The sequence below is a fragment of the Mastomys coucha genome, unplaced genomic scaffold (genome assembly GCF_008632895.1).
Source record: "Mastomys coucha isolate ucsf_1 unplaced genomic scaffold, UCSF_Mcou_1 pScaffold18, whole genome shotgun sequence".
Taxonomy (NCBI): Eukaryota; Metazoa; Chordata; class Mammalia; order Rodentia; family Muridae; genus Mastomys; species Mastomys coucha.
Window position 1 is genome coordinate 86,527,800 of NW_022196900.1, and position 21,795 is coordinate 86,549,594.

General features: G+C 52.7%; 2 protein-coding genes across 2 annotated transcripts in view; one reads left to right on the forward strand and one right to left on the reverse strand.

Annotated features, from left to right (window-relative positions):
• Pef1 (penta-EF-hand domain containing 1) overlaps positions 1–9,788 on the forward strand; it is a 24,817-nt gene extending 15,029 nt beyond the window's left edge. Inside the window, exons 2-5 of the mRNA XM_031378820.1 lie at positions 2,548–2,812; positions 6,652–6,807; positions 7,268–7,411; positions 8,910–9,788. Of these exons, the coding sequence (XP_031234680.1) occupies positions 2,548–2,812; positions 6,652–6,807; positions 7,268–7,411; positions 8,910–9,139 (795 nt within the window). The 3' untranslated portion in view covers positions 9,140–9,788. The remainder of the gene's footprint in view (positions 1–2,547; positions 2,813–6,651; positions 6,808–7,267; positions 7,412–8,909) is intronic.
• Positions 9,789–12,010: 2,222 nt separating this feature from the next.
• On the reverse strand, positions 12,011–21,208 carry Hcrtr1 (hypocretin receptor 1). The gene is made up of 9 exons (XM_031376909.1): positions 21,070–21,208; positions 20,139–20,250; positions 19,624–19,960; positions 19,285–19,463; positions 17,840–18,083; positions 17,447–17,562; positions 15,810–16,036; positions 14,740–14,861; positions 12,011–12,803 (listed from the first exon to the last, which is right to left on the reverse strand). Exons 3-9 carry the CDS (start codon positions 19,820–19,822, stop codon positions 12,640–12,642), a joined length of 1,251 nt encoding a protein of 416 aa, XP_031232769.1. The 5' UTR covers positions 19,823–19,960; positions 20,139–20,250; positions 21,070–21,208; the 3' UTR covers positions 12,011–12,639.
• Between the last annotated feature and the right edge of the window lie 587 nt (positions 21,209–21,795).

The window sequence follows — 21,795 nt, forward strand, 5'->3', positions numbered from 1 at the left end:
TGTGATGGGCTCCATGGACCTGAAAGAACAGTTAGCTGCACTAATGAGTCAGTCAGGAAGATGTTAAGGAAGGAGATGTGATTAATAGATGACCAAAACCTAGCTAAGAAGAAAGGAACAATTAGAAATACGGCTCAGGTAGATGGTTATATGATATTAGTGGGAAGATGGTGGTCTTCTCCACAGAAGCCATCAGCAATTAAATTTGATCCAGATATTCATCTAAGAATTATAAAAAGGAGCCTTAATGCTTATATCAGCACAACTCACTAAACTAAATAAAAAATTTATAGTTTAAGTAATAAAAGTGCACCAGGAAGTAAAATGGAGCTGTTCCTGTGTTCAAGGAGATAAAGAGATTTAGGAAGAGGTGATCTCAGGGCAAGATTTCACCAGACTAAGTTTATTGTTTGTGTTTGCAGTTGAATAAGAAATATTTTGGGCTTTTATTCTGGAATGAACTACAACCCAGAAATGGAGGGTACACTGTGATCTAGATCTTGGGGCTGGAAGACACAGGCTTTTGTTCTGGATCTTTAGGAAGAGTGGTCATGAAAAGCTCAGGCCCAGGAATGGTGCTATACACCTTTAATCTAGGAGACAAAGGCAAGCAGATTTCTGAGTTCAAGGGTAGCCTGGGACAGAGCAAGTTCTAGGTAAAGAAAAGTTTAGGTCCAGGCATGGTAGTACATGCCCAGCATTCAGGAGACAGAACCATCCAGAGCCATCTCTAAGTTCAAAGTCTGTTCTAGGTCGGCCAAGCTTAGACAGTGAAAGAGTTGGAAAACAGAAAGCTAACTCTATCACATAAAAATAGTCTCTATGTCTAGACTTGGCAACCACAAACATTGTGCCCAGTGGAGCACATAGGACTTGCTGTGCTTAGAAAACATGTACTTGCTGTCTTTATCTAAGTGTCAAGGGACTAAGGTCATAAAATGCTGATTAGTAGGATAATCAAAAGAGAACCTGGGATAAATGGTAGAACTGCTATGCAATTCCAAAGGAAGTAGCTTATACAAACAAAAAGACTGGTCTTTGGTCTGCATGAAAGAGCAGAACACAGAGCTGTCAGCCTGCACCCATCATTGACTCTGTAGTTCTTCTGCCATTCCCACACACCCCTTCCTCAGGTCCCTCTCCCAAGTCCAGGCTGGTCCTTGGCACCACTCGCCTACTCTATAAAGATATAAATCTGTTTTTAAAGAAGTACAAACTTACTAGACATTTTTGTTCATTTACAGCTTGCTCCAGCTGAGTTCCGCTAGCTGTTCCATGCTAGTTACAGCATGGTTTGAGTCCAGGAGCAAAGGTGGTGTTCCCATCGATGCTCAGATTTACCCTTCTCTGTCAGTCTATCTTAAACACTCCTGTTTCCCATCAGTCATTAACTGGTTTTAGCTATTTTTGGATAGTTGTTTCTTTATTTTTTTAATAATTTATTTTTATTTTATGTGCATTGGCATTTTGTCTGTGTGAGGGGGTCAGATCTTAGAGTTGAGCTGCCATGTGGGTACTGGGAATTGAACCCATGTCCTCTGGAAGAGATAAGCAATCAGTGCTCTTAACTACTGAGCCATCCATCTCTCCTGCAGAGGGACTCTTACTTAACAGCACAGACCCAGAGCTCATTGGACAAGCCCTTGATATTTTCTTATCCTTCTGTATCTCAAAATAATTTCAACTTCCTTTCACAAGCCACAGAAGAATTTCTTTTGGGAGGCAACAAAACTCCTTTCATTCCGTCCTATAAGGACTCTATAGTTCCATTACTTCCGTGTGTACTTTCTCCAAAAAGTACACATCCTGTTTTTAATACACCGTTCTTTGTTGGGGTCTCACAAAAGGCAGAGGGAGAGAGTGGAGGATTCATATTTGGGTTGTTACCTTGTTTAACCACTCCAAGAGGAAGCCATTCCATTCCCCTTCCTTAATGCATTAGTGACATGAGTTATTAGGGGACAAACCTGAACTGTGATGTTTGGTCATTGTCCCTCCTACCCTGGGGATAGGCTCTCTGCCTGCCTCAGAGACATGAGGATAGGGAATATTCATGCATCATCTTCAGCTAATGAAGGCAAGGACGGGCTGCCATGCAGGGTCCGTGCTGTGGTTTCATCATGGTGACTGGTGAGGGCCAGGGCTGTGTGGCAGAGACTGTACTTGTGCTTTGAGTTCTGCGGGTAGAGGTGGAAGTCCCAAAGGCTGAGTGTTCTTTTTGATAAGTATTTACTGAGCATCCATTGTATACTGAATGCTAGGGATAATGCCACAAGCTAGGAGTGATCCCAGACCTTGTAGGACCTTTGACATGCAGGAGAGAGGAGTCAGGAGGATGAAATTCCTACCTAGACTCTGTATGCCTTTGGCATGACCTTGAGTAACTGGCAGCCTCCCTGGAAGCCTCAAGGCTACCTAAGCAAAGAGCTGAAAGTGCAGCTTCACCTGTAGAATCAGTCAGAAGGACGGCAGTGGGGTGCTCTGTAGCTGTAAAGTGCTATGCTGTGGTTTCGCTCGTCATCCTGCTTCTGTCTGTTCTTCCTGCAGAGTTACCCAGGAGCCGCAGGACCACCCCCCGGGGGCTATTATCCTGGCCCTCCCCATGGTGGGGGCCAGTATGGCAGTGGACTCCCCCCTGGTGGTGGTTACGGAGCTCCTGCCCCTGGAGGACCCTATGGATACCCCAGTGCTGGAGGAATCCCCTCTGGAACTCCAAGCGGACCATATGGGGGTGTGCCTCCAGGGGCTCCCTATGGTCAGCTTCCTCCAGGGGCTCCCTACAGTTCCCAGCAGCCTGGACCTTATGGGCAGGGTAAGTAGACTCTCCAGCTCCAGAGCCAGTCCTAGAACCTCGGACCTGGTCTAAGCAATCCACATCCCATCCTTATCCTTCCTGTAGATGTGCGAGGATCCTGGTCTCTGACTCCATAGCCCCTGGCTTCCTGCTCTGTCTCTACTGGCAGAATGAGAAGTTCATCAGTTAGCTTTTTGGGGTAACATCTCTAAAGTCCTCTTGACTTTCAACAAGCATTGTATTGTGTGTTCACTCTCGCTGTGTGTCAGCAGCTGAGTTTCTGCTTCAGGTGTCTTTTCACCCTCGGATCGGTGCTGAAGGAGCTTTCCATTTGGAGGACACGTCCTTAGGGTAGAGAAAGAGTAAGAAGCTAGCAGGGCTGGACAGTACCTCGTAAGGCTCTTCTCAGAGGACTGATGTCTCACCCACTCATGGTCTTTCCCTGAAGCACATCTCACTGTCAAGGCTGACCCTAAGGAGGAGATGGTGCGCTTCTTATAGGGAGATCCCTAGGCTACCAGGCAGTGGGCGGGGCCGTACAGTGCTTGGACTGGGAAGGGAGCTCAGGAGATGCCTGGCCACAGCATTGTAGTCCACAAGAGAAGAAACTCCATTACTAAGGGAGGGGGGCTAACCTCATCTGTAGGAAGAAAAGATGGTGTCATTAATGAAAGCTTAGCTTTTTTTTGTTGTTGTTTTTTTTTGTTTGTTTTGTTTGAGACAGGGTTTCTCTGTGTAGCCCTGGCTATCCTGGAACTCACTCTGTAGACCAGGCTGGCCTCAAACTCAGAAATCCACCTGCCTCTGCCTCCCAAATGCTGGGATTAAAGGCATGCACCACCACTGCCCGGTGAAAGCTTAGCTTTAAAGGTCAGACGCTTACTGACCTGATTGCCTCTTTACACCTCATTGTCCACCTCTGTAAAATAGGGACAGTGCTACAACATCACAGGCTGTATTAAATTTGAAGCTGCAGCTTAATACTAGGCATAGTGTCTGGGTTTGATGGATAGACAGCATTCTATGAGAGGACTTGTTATATGGTTGAGTAGTATTGGAATTTAATATGGTGGTAGCTGTGGAAACCACAGGGTGGAAGGGAAGGGAAGGAAGATGCAGGCTGGAGGGGAGATGTGCACAAGACAAGGAGGGCAGAGATTGAAGAGAGGGTGGGGGAAGCAGGTGCCTGTCCTTGCTTTCCTGGGATTCACTTTAGTGAGCTCCTTCCCAGAGTGGCTATTCTCAGGAGGCTGAGCACCAGCTAGGCGGCCTGGAACCGCCTGGGCCCATGAGAGGAGGCTCTAGGGAATGTTGTACTTAGGAAGCAAGCTGCACCTGAGTGGATGTACGCAGGCAGGTAGCCCCAGGGGAGATGCCCAAACCTCTGGGGTTCTGAGCACTGCCAGCCAGTGGCATTTATCTTCTCAGAGCCAAGCTCTGGCTGTTAGCTTTCAGCTCAGAAGCTCTGCACTGGATTTTCACATCCTCCAAAACATTGTGTCTGAGCTCATAGACAGTCAGAGGATAAGGAGCCCTGACTCTGAGGCCTGACACCCTCGCCCCCAGCGCCCAAGAGGCAGTAATCTCTTGGGCAGGGAAGGAAGAGGGGGGGCCTGGATCACATGCTCAACCTCCCTCTTTGCTGCTTCCTCTCATTGGCTGCATTGGGGGGGAAGAAGGCGGGGCCTGGGTCACATGCTCAGCCTCCCTCTTTGCTGCTTCCTCTCAGTGGCTACATTGCTGGAGTCCAGGGTGGCTAGCAGCAGTGGGAGTGGTACTGATGCTCCTGATGTGTGCACCACTAGCCTTAAAGTCCTGGGAAATTCCACCTCCAGGGTGAGGACAGTTACTGTAAAGCGCAGAGCTGCCCATCAGAGGTGCTCTGCTGCCTGCAGGAAGATCCCAAAGGGCCTTCTAGCTTATCCACTTGCCATCAGCCCTTGCCTTCCATCCAGCAGAGATTGCTCACAGTACTGTAAACACATCCTGAGCCTTTGCCACCTTCCCCTTCCTCCACAGGCCCTCGTTCCTCAAATACAGCTGAAATACCCTCCTCTGAAACCGTCTCTCCCCTCCCACATTCCAGCCTGTGCTGCGGACTTTGTTTTGCTGTTGTCTCATGTAATTTGTTCCGGCTGCCCTAGGACATGGCTCATGTTATAAATATGGAAGCTGGCATTCAAAGAGATTACTTATCTGACCTGAAATTACACAACTAGTAGAAGCCAGTCAGGACTTGACTCTAAAGCCGAGCTCTTCTGTGTGAAACTGGCTGCCAGTGATGGTGGCTGTCCTTCCCCAGCAGCCCTGCTTGCTCAGTTTGGTTTCTGCTGTGACGGATGCCATGACCAAAAGCAGCTTAGAGGGAGGAAAGGTTTGTCTGGTCCGTTGTTGACAGGAACCAAGGCAGGAAGCTTAAAGCAGAAACCAAGGAGCAGAGCTGGCACTGCTTAGACCTTACGCCTCGCCCCGTGCTCAGCTAGCTTTTCCATTCAGCACAGGCTCACCTGCCCAGGGACGGTCCTGCCCACAGTGGGCTTCTATATCAACCAAGAATACGACAGTGTCCCACAGACATGCCCACAGGCTAAAGTCAATCTCTCGCCCAAAAACCAGGACTATAAAATGGGCCCAGGGCTTCAAGAAACCTACTGCCCATGGAATTCCAGAAAGTGAGCCTAGTTTCAGAAAGGCAGTCTGACTTCTCTCCCACCCTACACTTTCAAAAAAGTTTATCCAGAAAAAAAAGAGTTTCTGGGCCTGGCTTCATGAGACCCTCCCTGTCCCTACTGTCCACTGCAAAAGCTGATTCTCAGACCGTGTATGGTGGCGCATTTTCCTGGGCCCTCAGATGCTGCGCTGCAGGGTTGGAGGCACCAGCCTCGCAGGCAGTCTGCTCTCACCACTTGTGGTCACACTAAGTGTGTCCTTTGTTTTTCTCCACTGACCTATTTCTTAGCTCTGGTCTGGGCAGTCCTCATTTGAGGCCCCTCTACTCAGGTGCCTCAAGTCGACAGCAAACACTAACCAGTGCACTGTTGTAAGTGGGCAAACCTGCCTGGGCTTCCTATACTAAACCTTCAGTCAGGCAACCTTTCCTTCTGGCCTCTCCTCTGGGTCTGCCCTCCACACTGCTCATGCCCATTTCCAGTACCTTCTTGTGTGAAAAAAAACCCTTTGTGTGGCCTGTCGACCCTGCTTCACTAAGACAGCCTGACTCTGCTTTTCTTGGCCCTTTAGGCCATTTACAGAGATTTCTTACTGTATTGGGGGCGGGGTGTAAATCGAGTAGAGAAGGTATTGGGATAATACACAAAGTGCTGCAGGCCTGTGCTGTAGAAATCATCTGTGCCTCCCCCAGAAGGGCACAGAGGATGGATCATGAGACCTTGTGGGTGGGCATTTGAGGTTGCTTTTTGTTGCTGTGATAAAACTCTGACTAGGGGAGGAGGAGGTCTACTTGAGCTTACAGGCTGCAGTTCATCACTGAGAGGAGTCAGGGCGACAACTGGAAGCAGGAACCACGGAGGAACAGTTTGCTGGCTCCCTTGCAGGCTTACACTTGCTGAATGATCTTAAACAGCCCAGGACCACCTACCCAGGGAATGGTGCCACCCACGGATTGGACTCTCCTACGTCAGTTAACAATCATGATGGTGTCCCGCAGGCCAGTCTGACTGGGCAATTCAGCCCTTTAGTTGGGCTCGTTTCTCAATGACTCCAGGCTGGATCAAGTTGGCGATTAAAGCTAACTAGAACATAAGGGAAAACCTGTGGCCAGAGGAGGTTCTCAGAGTGGCTCGCCAGCATTTCTTCCACCTGGGTCTGACTGACATGGTTCATATCCCTTTCTCCAGGTGGGGTCCCCTCCAATGTGGATCCTGAGGCCTACTCCTGGTTCCAATCCGTGGATGCCGATCACAGTGGCTATATCTCCCTCAGGGAGCTGAAGCAGGCCCTAGTCAACTCCAACTGGTCTTCATTCAATGATGAGACATGCCTCATGATGATAAGTGAGTTTCACACGCAGTTCTTCAAGCCTGCAGGCTTGAGTGGGGTCAAAACTGCCTGACGGTTGGCAGACGTGTGCAAGTACTCAGTCTGAAGAGAACGCTAGCTCAGGATGCTCTCCTTTACTCGGACCATCCTCAAGTTCTAGGTTGCTAAGTTACAGGCTGGTCCAGTTTCCCATTCTGCAGGTAGACTCTCCCCCTCCTGGTAAGAGACTACAGGCAAGGGGGGCCAGCATGGGTCCAAGGCTTGGAGCTAAGCCACCAGCCCTGCAGAATCTGGATGGAACAGGGTTGAGTGGCCTGAGGTGGGGGGGGGGGGGGGGGGGGGGGGGGTGGTGCTGCAGTTGGTCCCGTGACTCAGGCACAGGGCTTTGCTTCAGCCTGGGAGATGGGCTGCCTCAGTGGTCCCTTGATCCTCAGTCTTGAAACCTTCCTTCCTCCCTCCCCTCCTTCCACTCAGACATGTTTGACAAGACCAAGTCTGGCCGAATTGATGTCGTCGGCTTCTCAGCCTTATGGAAATTCCTCCAGCAGTGGAGGAACCTCTTTCAGCAGTATGACCGGGACCGCTCGGGCTCCATTAGCTCCACAGAGCTGCAGCAAGGTAAAAGCCCCGTGGGTGGTGCCTGTGGCCCAGCTAGACTCCTCTTCTTTTCTTAGAACACCTCGAAGGGTTTCCCTGTCGGTGCCCATGCCTGCCTTACCACCCATCCCACTGTTCTGAACCTGGATGGGGCCTTGAGCCAAGCTCCGGAGTCAGACAACACCAGTCTAAATCAGTGCTGGCCTTCCTGGTGGCAGGACTCCAGACAGTGCTGAGTGGAACAGTCCCTCTGGCATGGGAGAGATGGGACCTTGGAGAGCAGTGCCGCTCTCTCTTGTCCCAGCATGCGCATGGAGAGAGTTCTGCTTCAGAGCTCACTTCTGTTGTCATGTGGCCAGAGGCCATTTCTCTTCAACTCAAACCCAGAGCCTTCTGAGAGCTGCCAGTGGGTGAGAGGACCTGGGGCCACAGTGCCACATCTGGTTCCAATCTGACTCTAGAGGTCAAGCCTGCAGCCTGAACTAAGGCCAGTAGGTTACAAGGACAGATGGATAATGTGGCTGTGAACACCCAGTGAGGAATCTTTTCATCTTAGTGGGGAAAGGGCTGTCCAGAGAGTCCAGGTCCTTTGTCCAGGCTATGCAGTTCATTCAGACAAAAGTCTGGTTGGGGATGAGCACGCAATGTCTTCCCCTGCTAGAAGGGAAGGGTAACCAGTACTGAATGCTACCTCGCCAGCTTCTTTCATGGATGTTGGTGAAATTATAGCAACAACAAAATTAGCACTTAATGTCTGCCATGCCCCAGGCACTGTGATACGCATTGCAATGGGTTCCTGAAATTCATCTTCCCGAGGGCTCAGGCCTATTTGCCATTCCACACAGATTGGTGAAGGATCCCTTTTACAAGTGGCAAAACTGAAGCCACTTTAGTTCCTTGCTCAGGGGCTCACAGTGCAGGACGCTCAGATGGCTTCTGGGCAGGCAAGGGATGCGAAAAGGCAGGAGGCATCTCTGTGGAGACAGGAAGTGGCACACGGACTGTGGCCTCATATGGGGACGTGACTTTTATTTAAAACAAGACAGTGTGTGAGGCACTGCGCCAAGTGCCATCATGACTGCCTTTAATCCTTACTAGAGCATGGGTTAAGCATCATCCCCACATGGATGTCAATAAGGGGCTAGTGAGGTAAGCGGGGAACCAAGAACCGCCTGCCTCCAGAACAGCTGAGACCCTTGTGCTGAGCTGCTCTCTCCATTGTCGGCCTCATTGGGTGGTTAGTGGCGCACGCTTCCTTCTCTAGCACAAATGCATCAGATGGTCACGGGTAGACCACTGGCTTCTCTGGGGTCTCATGAGCCTTGAGAGTGACGAGATGGGAGGTGGAGCACATACAAAGAAAGCTCCTGTGCTCCTGACATCTGACTGGCTCCCCAAGACTTCTCTGTTCTCATCTTTCTGAGCTGATCTCCCCAGAACCTCTGATCTGCTGTGCTCTAGTGCTCCGGTTCCTATGAAGTGCTCACATCAGGTCTCTTCCTGTGCCCTTCCTCTCCAGCGCTGTCCCAGATGGGCTACAACCTGAGCCCTCAGTTCACGCAGCTCCTGGTTTCCCGGTATTGCCCGAGATCTGCCATTCCCGCCATGCAGCTTGACTGCTTCATCAAGGTGTGTACCCAACTGCAGGTGTTGACTGAGGCCTTCCGGGAGAAGGACACCGCCGTACAGGGCAGCATCCGGCTCAGCTTTGAGGACTTTGTCACCATGACGGCTTCAAGGATGCTATGACCCAGCCTCCCTAAAGGGAGTGGAGCATGCCAGGGGATGTGGGCCTCTCCTTTCCTTCTCTCCTAGCAAAAAGTGTTTCTTAGCCTGAGCTAGGAAGGGACAGAGCGTGACTATCCTGGGCCGTGGAGTGGCATAGCCTTGGAGTAGGGGCCCTAGAGTAGCAATGGAGTTAATGTCTGGCCAGCTGTCCTGGCCTCCGGCTTTTCCCCTCTGCTCCCTGATGCTAGTGCTAAGTGCTCATTGGCTGGTCGACCTGTCATCCTCACGGAGACCACCAGGTCAGACGAGCCCAGTTTCTATACAGTGGAATCAGACTGAGCGTGAGGGAGGTTTGCTAGGATTCCTCAGCTCCCTCAATCCTTGTACGTTAACCTTAATTTTCCTGAGGCTTTGCCTACACAAGGAGCTTGGACATTCTGCCACCTCGGCCGTATTTGATGAGGCCCAGGACCTCCAAAACTCAGACCCCTCACTGGCTTACCACATTCCACTCAGCTTCCCTCCCCAGGGACATTGTCACATCCTACTGCCAATATTGTCTGTAATTTGCTTTCTTTTTTTTTTTTTTTTCCCATTTGGGGCCAAAAGTCCAGGAAACTATAAGCATCAATAAAAGAAAGACTCTGCAGTCCCATGTTTCCCACCGTGACTTAGCTGTGTGTCCGTGTCCATCCGTCCATCCACTCCCTCACTATGGAAGGATCAGCTGCTTACAAGCCATGTGGAAGAAGCCGTGTTAGGGCCTTAGTGACCGTCCTGTGTGTCAAGGTGAAGTCACAGCCTTGCCAGGTTCTTCTGTGTCTAGGATCTGCCCAAAAGGCTGCCTGAGTTTCTTAAAGTTTTAGGGCTGCCATTCTGGCTGAAAGCAGCCACCCCAGACCTCTCCCAGCGTGGTCCTTTTATTATCTTAGACCTGAGTTTCATCTCCCAGACAAACTCCATTTATGAAGTTATAACTCTCCCCCTACTTTATTAAGCACAGACACCAGTACCTGCCAGTTGCATTTCTAGATCAGCATGATACTCAGTCTGCACTGTGTCTGTAATGAGCTGACAGAATTTCAATCAAAAGCCGAAGACACCAGACATTCTAGTTTGCTAGGGGGGCCTTATCACAGATAATGGTGTGATTATCCTCTGGCTTTGGGAGATGGAGATAAGAGCTCTGGGGCTTGGAGGCCTTCAGCAGAGCCGTCCTTCCTGCAGGGTGGAGGTGGGGAGCGCCTGGGACTTTTCCAGGTCACAGAGGGCAGCAGGCCTGTCAGGCTCAGCCATTTCAGCTCCTCTGGGCCTCTGTGGCTCTGTAGTCCCAGAATCAATAGTCCAGATCCTAGAGGCCAGCCCCTTCATTTCTGGAGGGGGCCTCTCTTTAGACCCCCGAGGACTCCAGCCTCCATTTGTCAGCCTCCAGTAACCAAAAGAAAAGGGAGGTGGGAAGTTGCAGGTTGCCTGTTCTATCTTCAGCTGGCAGAAGTGTCTTCCTGTTCTAACCTACAGTTTTGGAAACACCGTCCCCTGGCCTTCATTTTCTCTCTTGGGCTGGCCAGAACAACTTCCTCCTTTCTGCATGCCGTTCTTCTGGACAGTTGAGCCTACTACCGACTCTCCCCGACTCTCCCCAGCCCCGCCCCAACTTCTCTCAGCCACCAGGTGGAATTATCTGCCCCGGGCTTATCTGCCATTCCCCAGCCCAGGTTCTCTTGTACACCAGATAGCCCTGAGCTTGTCAGATGCCCATCCCTGAGCATCACTCCCTGGCATCTCGGCTACCTCCCCAGGGTGTGTTTGAGTGCATCCGAGAGCTCCCTAAGGAGAAGTGTGAGGCTCACCCCTGTGCTGCCTTCCACCAGCAGAGTAACAGTGCTGCGCCCCCTACAGGAAGCCGCTGTCAGCGCTGCTCCTGCAGATTCACATGTCCACTGGAAATCATAACTTGCTTTTTATGTGGTGTTGGGGATGGAACCAACGCCTCATATGTTAGACAAGTACTCTACCACCTAGCTACACTTCTCGCCCCCAAACCCATCTTGAGAGTGGTGTCAATCACAATTTACTTTTTTCCCTGAGAGCTCAAGACCTGTGGGATCCAGCCCTCATGCCTTTTTCAAACACACTGCACTTCCAGACTTGCCTTACACATTTGATTTGGATCCCAAGAGCAGTGGGAGCACAGAGTGGTCAGAAGTGCTCACCCCTGCTATGGCTGCTGGGCTGATGATTCTGTAAAGCAGAGGAGCTAGTTAACACCTACACCTGATCTGAACAAGAGAACATGCCTACAAGGGGCCATGATGTCTAGGTACTCCTTGGGCCCAGCCCCACTTCCTGACTGGTGATCTGTTAACACCTGCTGCTGTGCTCACCCCCAGTGGCCTCAGCCAGATGTTCCCTGCTCCTTGTAGCAGAGTGGTACTCTAAAATGAGCTCACCTTCTGCTCTGGCAACAAATATTGGGGTGTTTTGGGCAGCCTTGTAATCAGCTCAGTGGAAGCCGGAGCATGGCTGGCTAAGTCCACGGCGCTCTCTTTGTATTCTGTGAGTTCATAGAAAATAAACGGAGCCCTGATTTCCAAGAAGGCTACAGACAGTAAATCTCTCAACCCTCTGCCTACCCTACCTCCCTACCTCCTTACCTTCCAGTCCAGAGGCCATGGGCAGGGAAAGGAAAGTGTGTCAGAGATCAGAGTCCTGGGCATCAGAGGCTGGGCACTACCAGAGGCAGCATAGCCCACAGTCAGTCCATCTGGGGTGGGGGTGGGGTTTCGCAGATAATCCCATTCCAGAGACTTCTCTTGTCATTCCCCAGCTGCCCCACCTCCCGCTACTAACCTGAGCAGCACGGATTTTGTGTAATGACAAAGAAAGGGAACATTCAGTGCCAGGCTTTTAATTACAGTTGCTACGGGCTGCTGGCCTCCATGCCGAACGGCCACATGGAGAGTATTTAAGCACTCTACAGTGCCAACGAGATCCAGCCTGTGCTTCGTGCAGTCCACCCCTGGAGAGGGTGGACCGTGCTTCAGAGCTCACTGAGAAGGGCTGAACCCAAATTAGTTCACAGGAACACATTGGTGCAGCTGGCCATGTGCAGTCCAGGCGTCTGGTGGCCTTCAGGCCAGGTGAATATGCCTGTGGGGACCTTTGGAGCAGACTCCACCTGGGGAAGGCCTATAATTGAGTAGGAGACAGGTCTTTGGGAACGCCAAGCTCTGATAGGGTGAAGTGACACTGTAGGGTATAGCCATATGAGACAGGGGCGACAGTAACCACTTCCACAGCAGTAGATGGTTTACAACACGCTCTCTGCTTTCTTGAGCATGCTTAAGCCCCTATCCACCCAGCTTAGAGGACACAATCTCAGAAGGGGAATGACTCTGGCAGAGTCATTCAGGCAGAAAGCCAGAACTGGAATCACAGCCTCTCATTGAGCAGTCTTCCCGTGAGTGCTGGGGCAGATCCCAGGCAAAGGATCAGGCCTCCCAGAGCCCGGGCCAGCCCATTCAGGACAGCACAGTAGTGACGGTGGTTAGCACAACATGCTCAGAGACTTTGGAGACGGAGCAGCGGCTCTGCAAGGACAAGGACTTGTGTCTGGCCGAGGAGCCGGGACCCAGACCAGGCAGGCAGCAGGAGAAGGCAGCCTTGAACTGCTCCCGGAATTTGCCTTGGTTGGGAGACAAAAGACACAGCCGTAAGGGGACAAATGTAGCAGGAAGGGGTTTGAGCTCAAGGAACACAACTCCAGCGAGAGCTGCCTGGTGGACCCAGAGGAAGGGGTAGAGCTGGGAGGGAGAGCCCAAGGCTACCTCTGCCCTGCCAGCAGAGAGGACACAAGGGCCCCAGTTGGTTCCTAGAGCAAAATGCAATTGTCTTGATTCCTTGACTGCACTCTGGCAAGAAGCCTGGTGCCTGGCTCAGGCATGGTGTCTGGCTCAGGGCCTCACCTGTGTGCCTCCATGACGTGCGTGCGTGCGTGCGTGCGTGCGTGCGTGCATGCGTGCATGCGTGTGTGTGTGTGTGTGTGTGTGTGTGTGAATGTGTGTGTGAGTGTGTGTATGAGAGTGTATGAGTGTGTGTATGTAAGGGTGTGAGTGTGTGTGTGAGAGTGTGTATGTAAGAGAGTGTGTGTGAGTGTTTGTGTATATGAGAGTGTGTGTATATGTAAGTGTGTGAGAGAGTGTGTGAGTGTGTGTAAGAGAGTGTGTGAGTGCATGTGTGTGTGAGAGAGTGTGTGTGTGTGAGTGTGAGTGCGTGTGTATGAGTGTGAGAGTGTATGAGTGTGTGTGAGTGTATGTGAATGTGTGTGTGAGTATGTGTGTGTGAGTATGTGTGTGTGTGAGTGTGTGTGTGAGTGTGTGTGTGAGTGGGGGGGGGGAGCTCAGAGTTCATACTATCCCTGGCCTCCCCCAGCTCTGCCCGATGGTGTGGAGATGAAAGCAGCAGGCCTTGCAGGTGACGGTCACACTGCACCAGTCCCTCAGATTCCACCCCTTCCTCCCCACCCAGGAACATCCTTACACCTTGCAAGGATGTGTTTCACATCACAGATGGGAGGCGCAGAAGACTATGCCCAAGGCCACCCAGCCAGAAGTTGAACCTGGGAATCTAACCCCAAGCCTGGCTCTCAAAGGCGAGGGTGACGTAGGAGAAGAGGGGCTGCTCCGCACTGTATTCAGCTCCTGTGTTTATGCCAGGGGACAGGTTTTCTTGAAACCAAACCACCCCCTACTGTGTTGCCAGCCTGCCCTTCTCTAGGATCCAGTTCAGAGAAGAGCACACAGTAGTTGCTCAGCAAACACAACCCAGACAAGATGTAGGCATCCGGGTGTCTGCCTGTCTTTCCTCCTCTGTAATAGTCCTCTGAGCTGGGAAGCAGCCAGGCAGCCTGGTTGAGTAATTCTTGAGTCCCAATGAGAGTTAACACTAGTGATCTCTGACCCTTTCTCAAACATCTACTTTTGAAAGATGTGTGTTCACGCTTGGGCAGTCATCTTGATGGCTCCTCCGAAGCCTTGTCCCAGAGCTGAGGTCCGGTGACTCACTTCTGCTAAGCCAAGGTAGGGGACCCACTGAGACAGGGTGGGAGTAGGGTATAGGACAGCATGGTAGGAATAGGGCTGAGGGGGGCTGGACTCCCCGAAGAGAAAGTGGGGGTTTGCTTTCAGGTTTATGGATCCAAGAGTAGTCAAGCCACCCTACGCTGTGGCTGATGCTGATGGCTACCCCTTGTCCCTTAGCTAGACTATATGATCTCCCCTCAGTCAGGGCCTCCAGGGTCCTCTTCCCTCAGGTCTGGTTCCTTCTAGGAACAGTGATTGCTATGTCTGCACCAGTCAGTGAGGAACTAGTCTCACTGAACATGCTCCCTGGGCGGGTCCAGGCCCTGGCCTTCCTCATAGGCACTGGCATGCAGGTATATCACACACTCTGCCCTGGGTACATCCGTGGTTCAGAGCTCAGATCATGGCTCCTGGGAGGGGCCTTGTATGAGTGATGGGTTCCCAGAGAGAGCCTGAGAGCAGGTGTATCTTCTTCTACCAGCTGGTGATGGACCCAGGGACCATAGCCACCCTCGGTCATCATGTCCGTAGTCTACTTACCACTGAGGAAGTTGTAGATGATAGGGTTGGCGGCACTGTTGGCGTACACCAGCCAGTGGGAGAAGGTGAAGCAAGCATAGACGGCTTCCCGGTCGCTGGCTTGGCGGAACATCCCGAACACTCTAACACCAGAAAGGAGGATGGTGAGAAGCAGATCAGGTGGGCACACGGGAGGTGGGGGGTCCCCACTGCTCACTGCTGTCCTCTGGGGGCACTTGGTCTGAGATCTTGACCACTTGTTTTGGTACCCATGCATAGATTATAACTAGAATGGGCCTTGGGACAGCAACCAATGATCTGCTCAGACTCCAGCTATCTGATCCCCCAAAGCCACCTAACAGAAACAACACATCATGGACAGCATCCATTTTTTTTCCCGTTAAAGCAGCTGAGGCTTAGAGAAGTTCATGCCCAAGATCACACAAGACTAGACATGGCCAAACCCAGACTGACCCTGCTGGTCCTCCATGACCTTTCACTAACAACTCATGACTCCTCATCTGCTGCATCCTTGTGTCCTGCCTCAACTGCTCTCCTCCAGAGCCCTGATGCTTGCTCCTGACTTTGAACTCATGATCCTCTTGCCTTGGCCTGCTAAGTGCTGAGATTGCAGACATACACCTCCCAGCTTCCCCGAGAAGCCTTAACAACAACAACAGCAACAACAAAGACAACAATGTATCTGAGACAAAACCAAACCCACCAGCCCCATTATCACTCTGTTCTCTTTTGGAATTTCGTTTTTCTTCACCTCCCTCACTGCCTAATACACACTGCTTTTTCTATTGATCTGCCATCTTTCTCGTTGGAATGCAGCCTCTATGAAGACAGGGCTCTTGTCTGTCATTTAGAATCCAGTCATCTTAGAACTTGATAGCCGAGTGCACAGAGGAAGGATTTTCTAATTGCCCTTGGAGCAGAGCCCAATATCCCCATGCACAGATGGAGAAGATGGAAACAGAACAGAGTAACTGCCTGACCCAGGGTGGAGAGGTGTGAGTGGAGACGTGTGAGTCTTTCTCAGGCCCTGGAGTCCCTCCTCTACCCATGTGCTCCCCATGTATTCTCACCTCTTAAGGACATTGAGGACACTGATGGGCAGATAACAGAGCGCGAAAACCAGCAGGACCACCATCAGCATCTTAGCAGTCTTCCTCCGAGCTCGCATCTGCTTCACCTCCGCCAGGAAGGCTCGAGCCCGGGGCTGGGGCTCTGTACACAGGCCCTGGTGCTGAGCCTCCAGTTGCTCCGAGGGCCGCTTCCAGTTACGCACCAAGGCCGATGTGGTACCAGGGATCTAGCCAACACACACACACACACACACACACACACACACACACACACACACATGAGGGAAAGGTAGATGTCACTCCTTCAGAGAGTCACTCCCTTTGGCTAGGGCCTGGCAAACAAGGTGGGGACATACAAGGGAACTGCCGCACTATGGGGTCTGGACACCCTCCTAACTGCTCTCCCATCCTTCTGAGATCTGCAGCTCTGTCCTTGGGACAGGATGAAGAGCTGAGTCATGAAGAGATGTCCACGTCACACCTCGGGGAGCCCTGGGAATCAGGAGGGCCTCGGGCAAGGCCTGGACACCAGTTCTCCATCCCCCTAGGTAGATGCCTTGCAACCACCCCACAACCAAGAGGCATGGATCCAGAAGGCAAGAAACTAGAGTTTAGAGACTGCTCACTCATTCGTGAGCTGTGTGACTTCTCTAACCTTTGCTTCCTTAAGGTAGACCAGCCAGGAAAGGCTCTAACCGGGTATGCCTGCATCTCCCCACCCATCTCCCGACCCAGTGCCCTGCTGGGCCAAGGCATGGGTTAGCACTGTGCAGAAGGTACATGACATCCCAGAATGTCATTGAGACCAGTCAGCCTGTCACCCGTGCCCTCTCACTGTCTAGATACTGACCCAGGACCTACTGCCACAGTACAAATGGCTCCTCGCACCCACCTTTCCATGAACACAACCCCAGCAACCCCACTAAGGGTCCATGCAATGAGGAGAGAGTCAGGCCTGGAACCAATTGGCCTGGCTGGCCTTGGCAGTCACACTCAGGGGTGGGCAAGAGCGCCTCTTTCCTTAGCTAGCTATAAGGCACTGGGTGCGAAACCTAGCTGGGCAAGCAGTCCGGAACCGCAAGGGTTAAGGTTCTGATACTAGGCCGAGCTGTAGGGCCCCAGACTTGGGTTTTGACCTCTGATTTTTCTGCTGGCTAGTTGAGTGCTTTGGACGGACATTGTGTTGCTTCTCAGGGTCTGCTTTCTCACATATTTGGGCTGGGGATAGGGGGATAAGATATGGTGGTTAAAGCTGGCTCTATAATTCTAGCTACACAGGAGACTGAGGCAGGAGAACTGTAAGTTCAGTCTAGTCAGGCCAACTTAGCAAGACCCTGCCTCAACATTTAAAAAAAAAAAAAAAAAAAGGGACAGAGGGAACCTGGATCAGAGAAAGGCTCTGCGCATATTCTTCAGTGCTGGAACACTTGTCTAGTATATGCCAAGGCCCTGGAAGGTAATTGATTAATTAAAAGAGGCTGCAAGTCACTTCGGGGCCTCCAGCTCCCCATGTCCCTGGGCCTGGCCTCGCTATATTCATAGTGCGGATAATATGTTCCAATGTCAGGGACCATCTACTCCCTTAGAAAAACAGCTTCCCCTTCCCGGCCCAGACAGCAACAGCAGATGAGCCTCACCTGGCGGCCCCAGAGCTTGCGGAAGATCTGGAAATAGGCCATGGCCATGAGGCACAGTGGGGCCAGGTAGGTGACAATGAAGAAACAGCTGTGATAGATCTTGGGGTAGAGTTCATCTGTAGGGTCGCAAGATGCAAGAGTCAAGTCCACCCTGGGAGTCCCGGTCTGCCTCAGCATGCCACCCTGTCCCAACACGAACCAAAGCAAGACCTGGGGACAACTGAATTTCACATAGGCACCATGGGTAGGGAGAGAACCTAGAATTTCCCAGTCTAGCAATGCGATCCTGGAGGGATCCCCAGCTGATGCCCACACTAGAGGAGATACCTACCCTGGGGGTACTCACCCAGAGTCCCCTGCTCTGGGTGTATACACCCCCAGAGGTGCCATTACCTGCCCAGTGCTCATCACAGACAGAGAAGAGCCGGGTGCGATTGGCTAGCTCGGGCAGCACACTGCTGCACTCCATGACAGCGGCCTGAGGCACCATGACAGCCAGCGACACAGCCCAGATGCCCAGGATGGAGCCACGGGCACGTCGAGCTGTGCTCTTGAACAACAGTGGGTGGCAGATGGCATACCAGCGGTCCAGGGCGATGAAGCTGAGAGTCAGCACTGCCACCGACACCGACACAGCCTGTCCCATGGGGACACAACATCAGAGGTGTTGGGGGGGAGCAGTTCACAGCCCAGAGCTACCAGTGCAGCAAAAACAGTGCAGATTCCACTCCTTTGTGCTGTGTGAATTTGGGCAAGTCACTTACCCTCTCTGAGCCTCATCTACAGAATGGGAATATACATCTATCTGGCAGGGTGCTGGTAAGAATAAATGAAACCATGCATGGAAAATGTCCAGCTGGAGACCTGACATACATGATGAGACTCTGTGTGGCAAACGTTCCTCTACCTATTTTTTCTAAATAATTTATTTATTTTTTTATGTACATTGATGTTTTGCCTGCATGTATGTCAGTGTGAGGTTATTGGATCCCCTGGGACTATAGTTACAGACAGTTGTGAGATGGGTGCTGGGAATTGAACCCAAGGCCTCTGGAAGAGCAGCCAGTGCTCTTAACCCCTGAGCCATCTCTCCAATCCCTCCTTTCCCTACTTTTACAACTTATGAGGTAGGTGCCATGCTTTAGGTGAGGAGATGTGACACACGATTCCCTCCACAGAGGGGATCAGTTGGGCAGAAAACCTTACAGCAGTGTGAAGCCCATGAGGCATCTCTGTCACCCCGGAAGGTCATCCATTCCCTATGCTGTTGGGAAAGCTCTCTTGGTCTGAAAGGCACAGATGAACCGGCTGGTAGTATAGGCAGGCATTGACTCCGGAGTGTCCCGTTCCCCAGGATGCAGGAAGAGGACCAAGGGCTACTGAGAGGCTGTGGTGGCCTCTGGCCAGCCCTCCTCCCATTCCACTGATACCATCTGGGCGTCCTGGTGTTCAGCATTGGGGAAGGAGGCTAGAGATAGAGAATTCTATCTCTTGGTCCCCACTAGGGTCAGGAAGCAGACCCGGTAAAGGGAGGTGTGTCACTGTGGGTTCCTGTCTACTCTCTGCATGTGCCTGTGGGCCTGGAAGTAACGTGTGTGTGTGTGTGTGTGTGTGTGTGTCCAAGTTTGTACCTGTCACCAGGAGGGGAAGTCTATGTGTGTATGTGGGGCCGTGTCTGTGTTCCTGACTGTCCAGCCTGGTGGTCTGAATGAACCCACAAGAGTCCTAAGCCACCGTAACTTGACTGAAAAGCAAACCTTAAGGTTACTGAGAGCCACCAAGGTCATAGGTTTTGGACAGATGGGGTAGAGGCTGCCGAGGGCCATGGGAAAGCTAACCTGGAGATAGGGAATGACCTTGCACAAAGCATGGCCGAAGAGCCACGATTCAGTGATGTCCACTAACAGGCTGGCAGGCAGGCAGATGGCAGTCACCAGCACATCTGCCAGGGACAGGTTGACAATGAAGTAGTTGGTGACTGTCCTCATGTGGTGGTTCCGCCACACAGCCAGGCAGACTGCAGAGAGCAGCAAGGTGAGGTGACACCAGTTAGCAGAGCCACACCCATTCTGGCTCTGCTGTGATACCGAGCCCCCATCCTGACCTCACTAGCAGGGATGGGTCTGAAAGGAAGGCCCAGGACTCCCTCTAGTCCTGAGAAGAAGACAGACACCTACCCAGGGTATTGCCCACCAAGGCTATGAGGAACACGGCCACGTAGGCTGCGATGAGAACCCACTCGTACTGCTTCGGGTAGAGATAATCGCGCCACAGGTAGCGGAGGAACTCATCCTCATAGTCTGGAGGCAGATGGAAGGGTTCCCTGCTGCTGGTGGGGACTCCGGGCTGGGCCCCAGGAGTGGCTGAGGTTTCCATGAGTTTAGGAACCACTTCAGCTGAGGAGCATCCTGGACTCCGTGGAGGAAGAGAAACTCCCACAAGCCCTCAGCCCAGTCCTTTCAAAGGCCCTCCTGGTCTTGCACTCGGGTCTTTGGGGGTCCCAGACCAAACTTCCTGAGGGAGAGAAGGACCGAAGGAGGGAAGGAAGGAGGGGACATTAGGGACTTTGTCTACCTTCCGTCTCTTTATTCTTAGTCACGGGCTGGGAATGGTGGAGCTAGACATCTTACCTCCCTCATTCAGACTCAGTTTCCCCACCCAAGTGGTCCAACGGAGTATTAAAGGCACCTACCTTCCAGCGCCACGACTGAGCTCTAAGGTTTGGAAACTACCTCACCTAGAGCCTGGTACACCCAGAAGGCGGCCCTCCAGTCAGCGTCCGCCGTCATTATTAGTGAGCCCCGCTGTGTGGATGAAGAGACGGGAAGCTGAGAGGTTGAGTCCCTTGTTCAAGGTCACAAAGCCAGTCCAGGTCTGTTTGAGTCCTCCGGCCACCACAGATTTAGGAAGGAAACCCATTCCCAACGGGCAAATATTTTCTCTCTTGAGTCAGTCGATTAAGGGTTGGAAAAAGGGTTCAGGGAGATATTGAAGACCTAGGTCCCGCCCACTAGACCTGCCAAATCCTTCTCAGTGCTTGTACCCTCGCGGGAGCGCACACACCCGCGAAGGGGAGTGCGGGTGGGCACCATCCTAGGAGAGAGGAAAGGATCCTCACGCCAAACAGGCTTTTCAAGACCCCTCGCTAGGTCTCCTGGAGTCCCCGGGGCCGCGATGCTCCCGACGGCCGCCAGGGGTCGCTGAGCCGGTGCGCAGGCCGCTCTCCATTCATAAATCCGGCCTGGCTCTGGCCGCTCCCTCCTCCCTTGCTCAGACCCCTTCTTCCCTTGGCTGGGTAGGGACGACCCCAGAATGGTGTAGGAGGATGGACAGTCCTCCGGAAACCCCTAGGGGAAGGGGCAGAGACACTGGCCTGCCGGTTTCCCAGAGGGACCTCCCTGCTCCTTAGGGGGTCTGGGAGGATTCCCAGAAGGGGCAGCAAGTGCAAAGGGAACGCGGGAACCGCCCGGAGGTGAGCGGAGTGGGTGGTGGCGCAGTCTCCCAGCCCCCAGGTCACCGCCCCCCCTCCCGCCACTTCCCCAGAGACTCCAGCTCCTTCCATCACCTGCTGATGCGCCTCTGAAATCCCTATGTCAGTCCTGGGGGTCCCCCACACCCCGCACCTGTTGGCTCCCGGCCCCGGGCATCCTCGGTTGCTGATACCTGGACCTTGCTCGCGGGACTTCGCCTTGGTACAGAGCTGGAGACGCGGCGGGGTAGCCCCCTCCTGAGGCGGCGCTGTCCGCTCAGTGGCTGCGTGGTCCCGGCTTTGGTGCCGGCGGTAGCTCGGGAGGGCTCGGGAAGGCTGTGCGCCCTCCGCGGGGAGGGGAGAGGAGCGGGAGGCTGGGAGAAGAGGGGAGGGAGCCCCGGCCTGTCTGCACTCGAGGTCACCCAGCTGGAGCCCCGCCTTGTACTTCACGCTTCCATCCACCTCCATTCACGCGTCCACTGGCTCATTCACATCCTGAGCATCCTCTCCACACTTACGCTCCCGCCATACCGCATTCAGCGTGCACCTGGGGGTGGGGTGGGGGCGTCGGTGGGCCCACAGAGCAGGGGTGGACCCCATCTCTACTTGCTGCCTCACCTGACCGATTAGGGTTGTGGCACAGGTGGGTGGCACAGGGCTAAGAGGATGCCAGTGCCGCCTCCAGGCAAGCTCAGGACGCGCTGGAGCTGCCTAGTGTCCAGAGATGTCAGAAAGCCCTGATCTCTCCCAGTTCTCCCTGTCCCAGATCCTTCTTGTTCGCATTTACTGTCCCCCTCCTAAAGCACGGACGTGAAGTGAAGGCAGAAGAAGGGAAGCTGGAGGAGTTCATGAATTCAATAGTTACCAAGCTCTGTGGCAA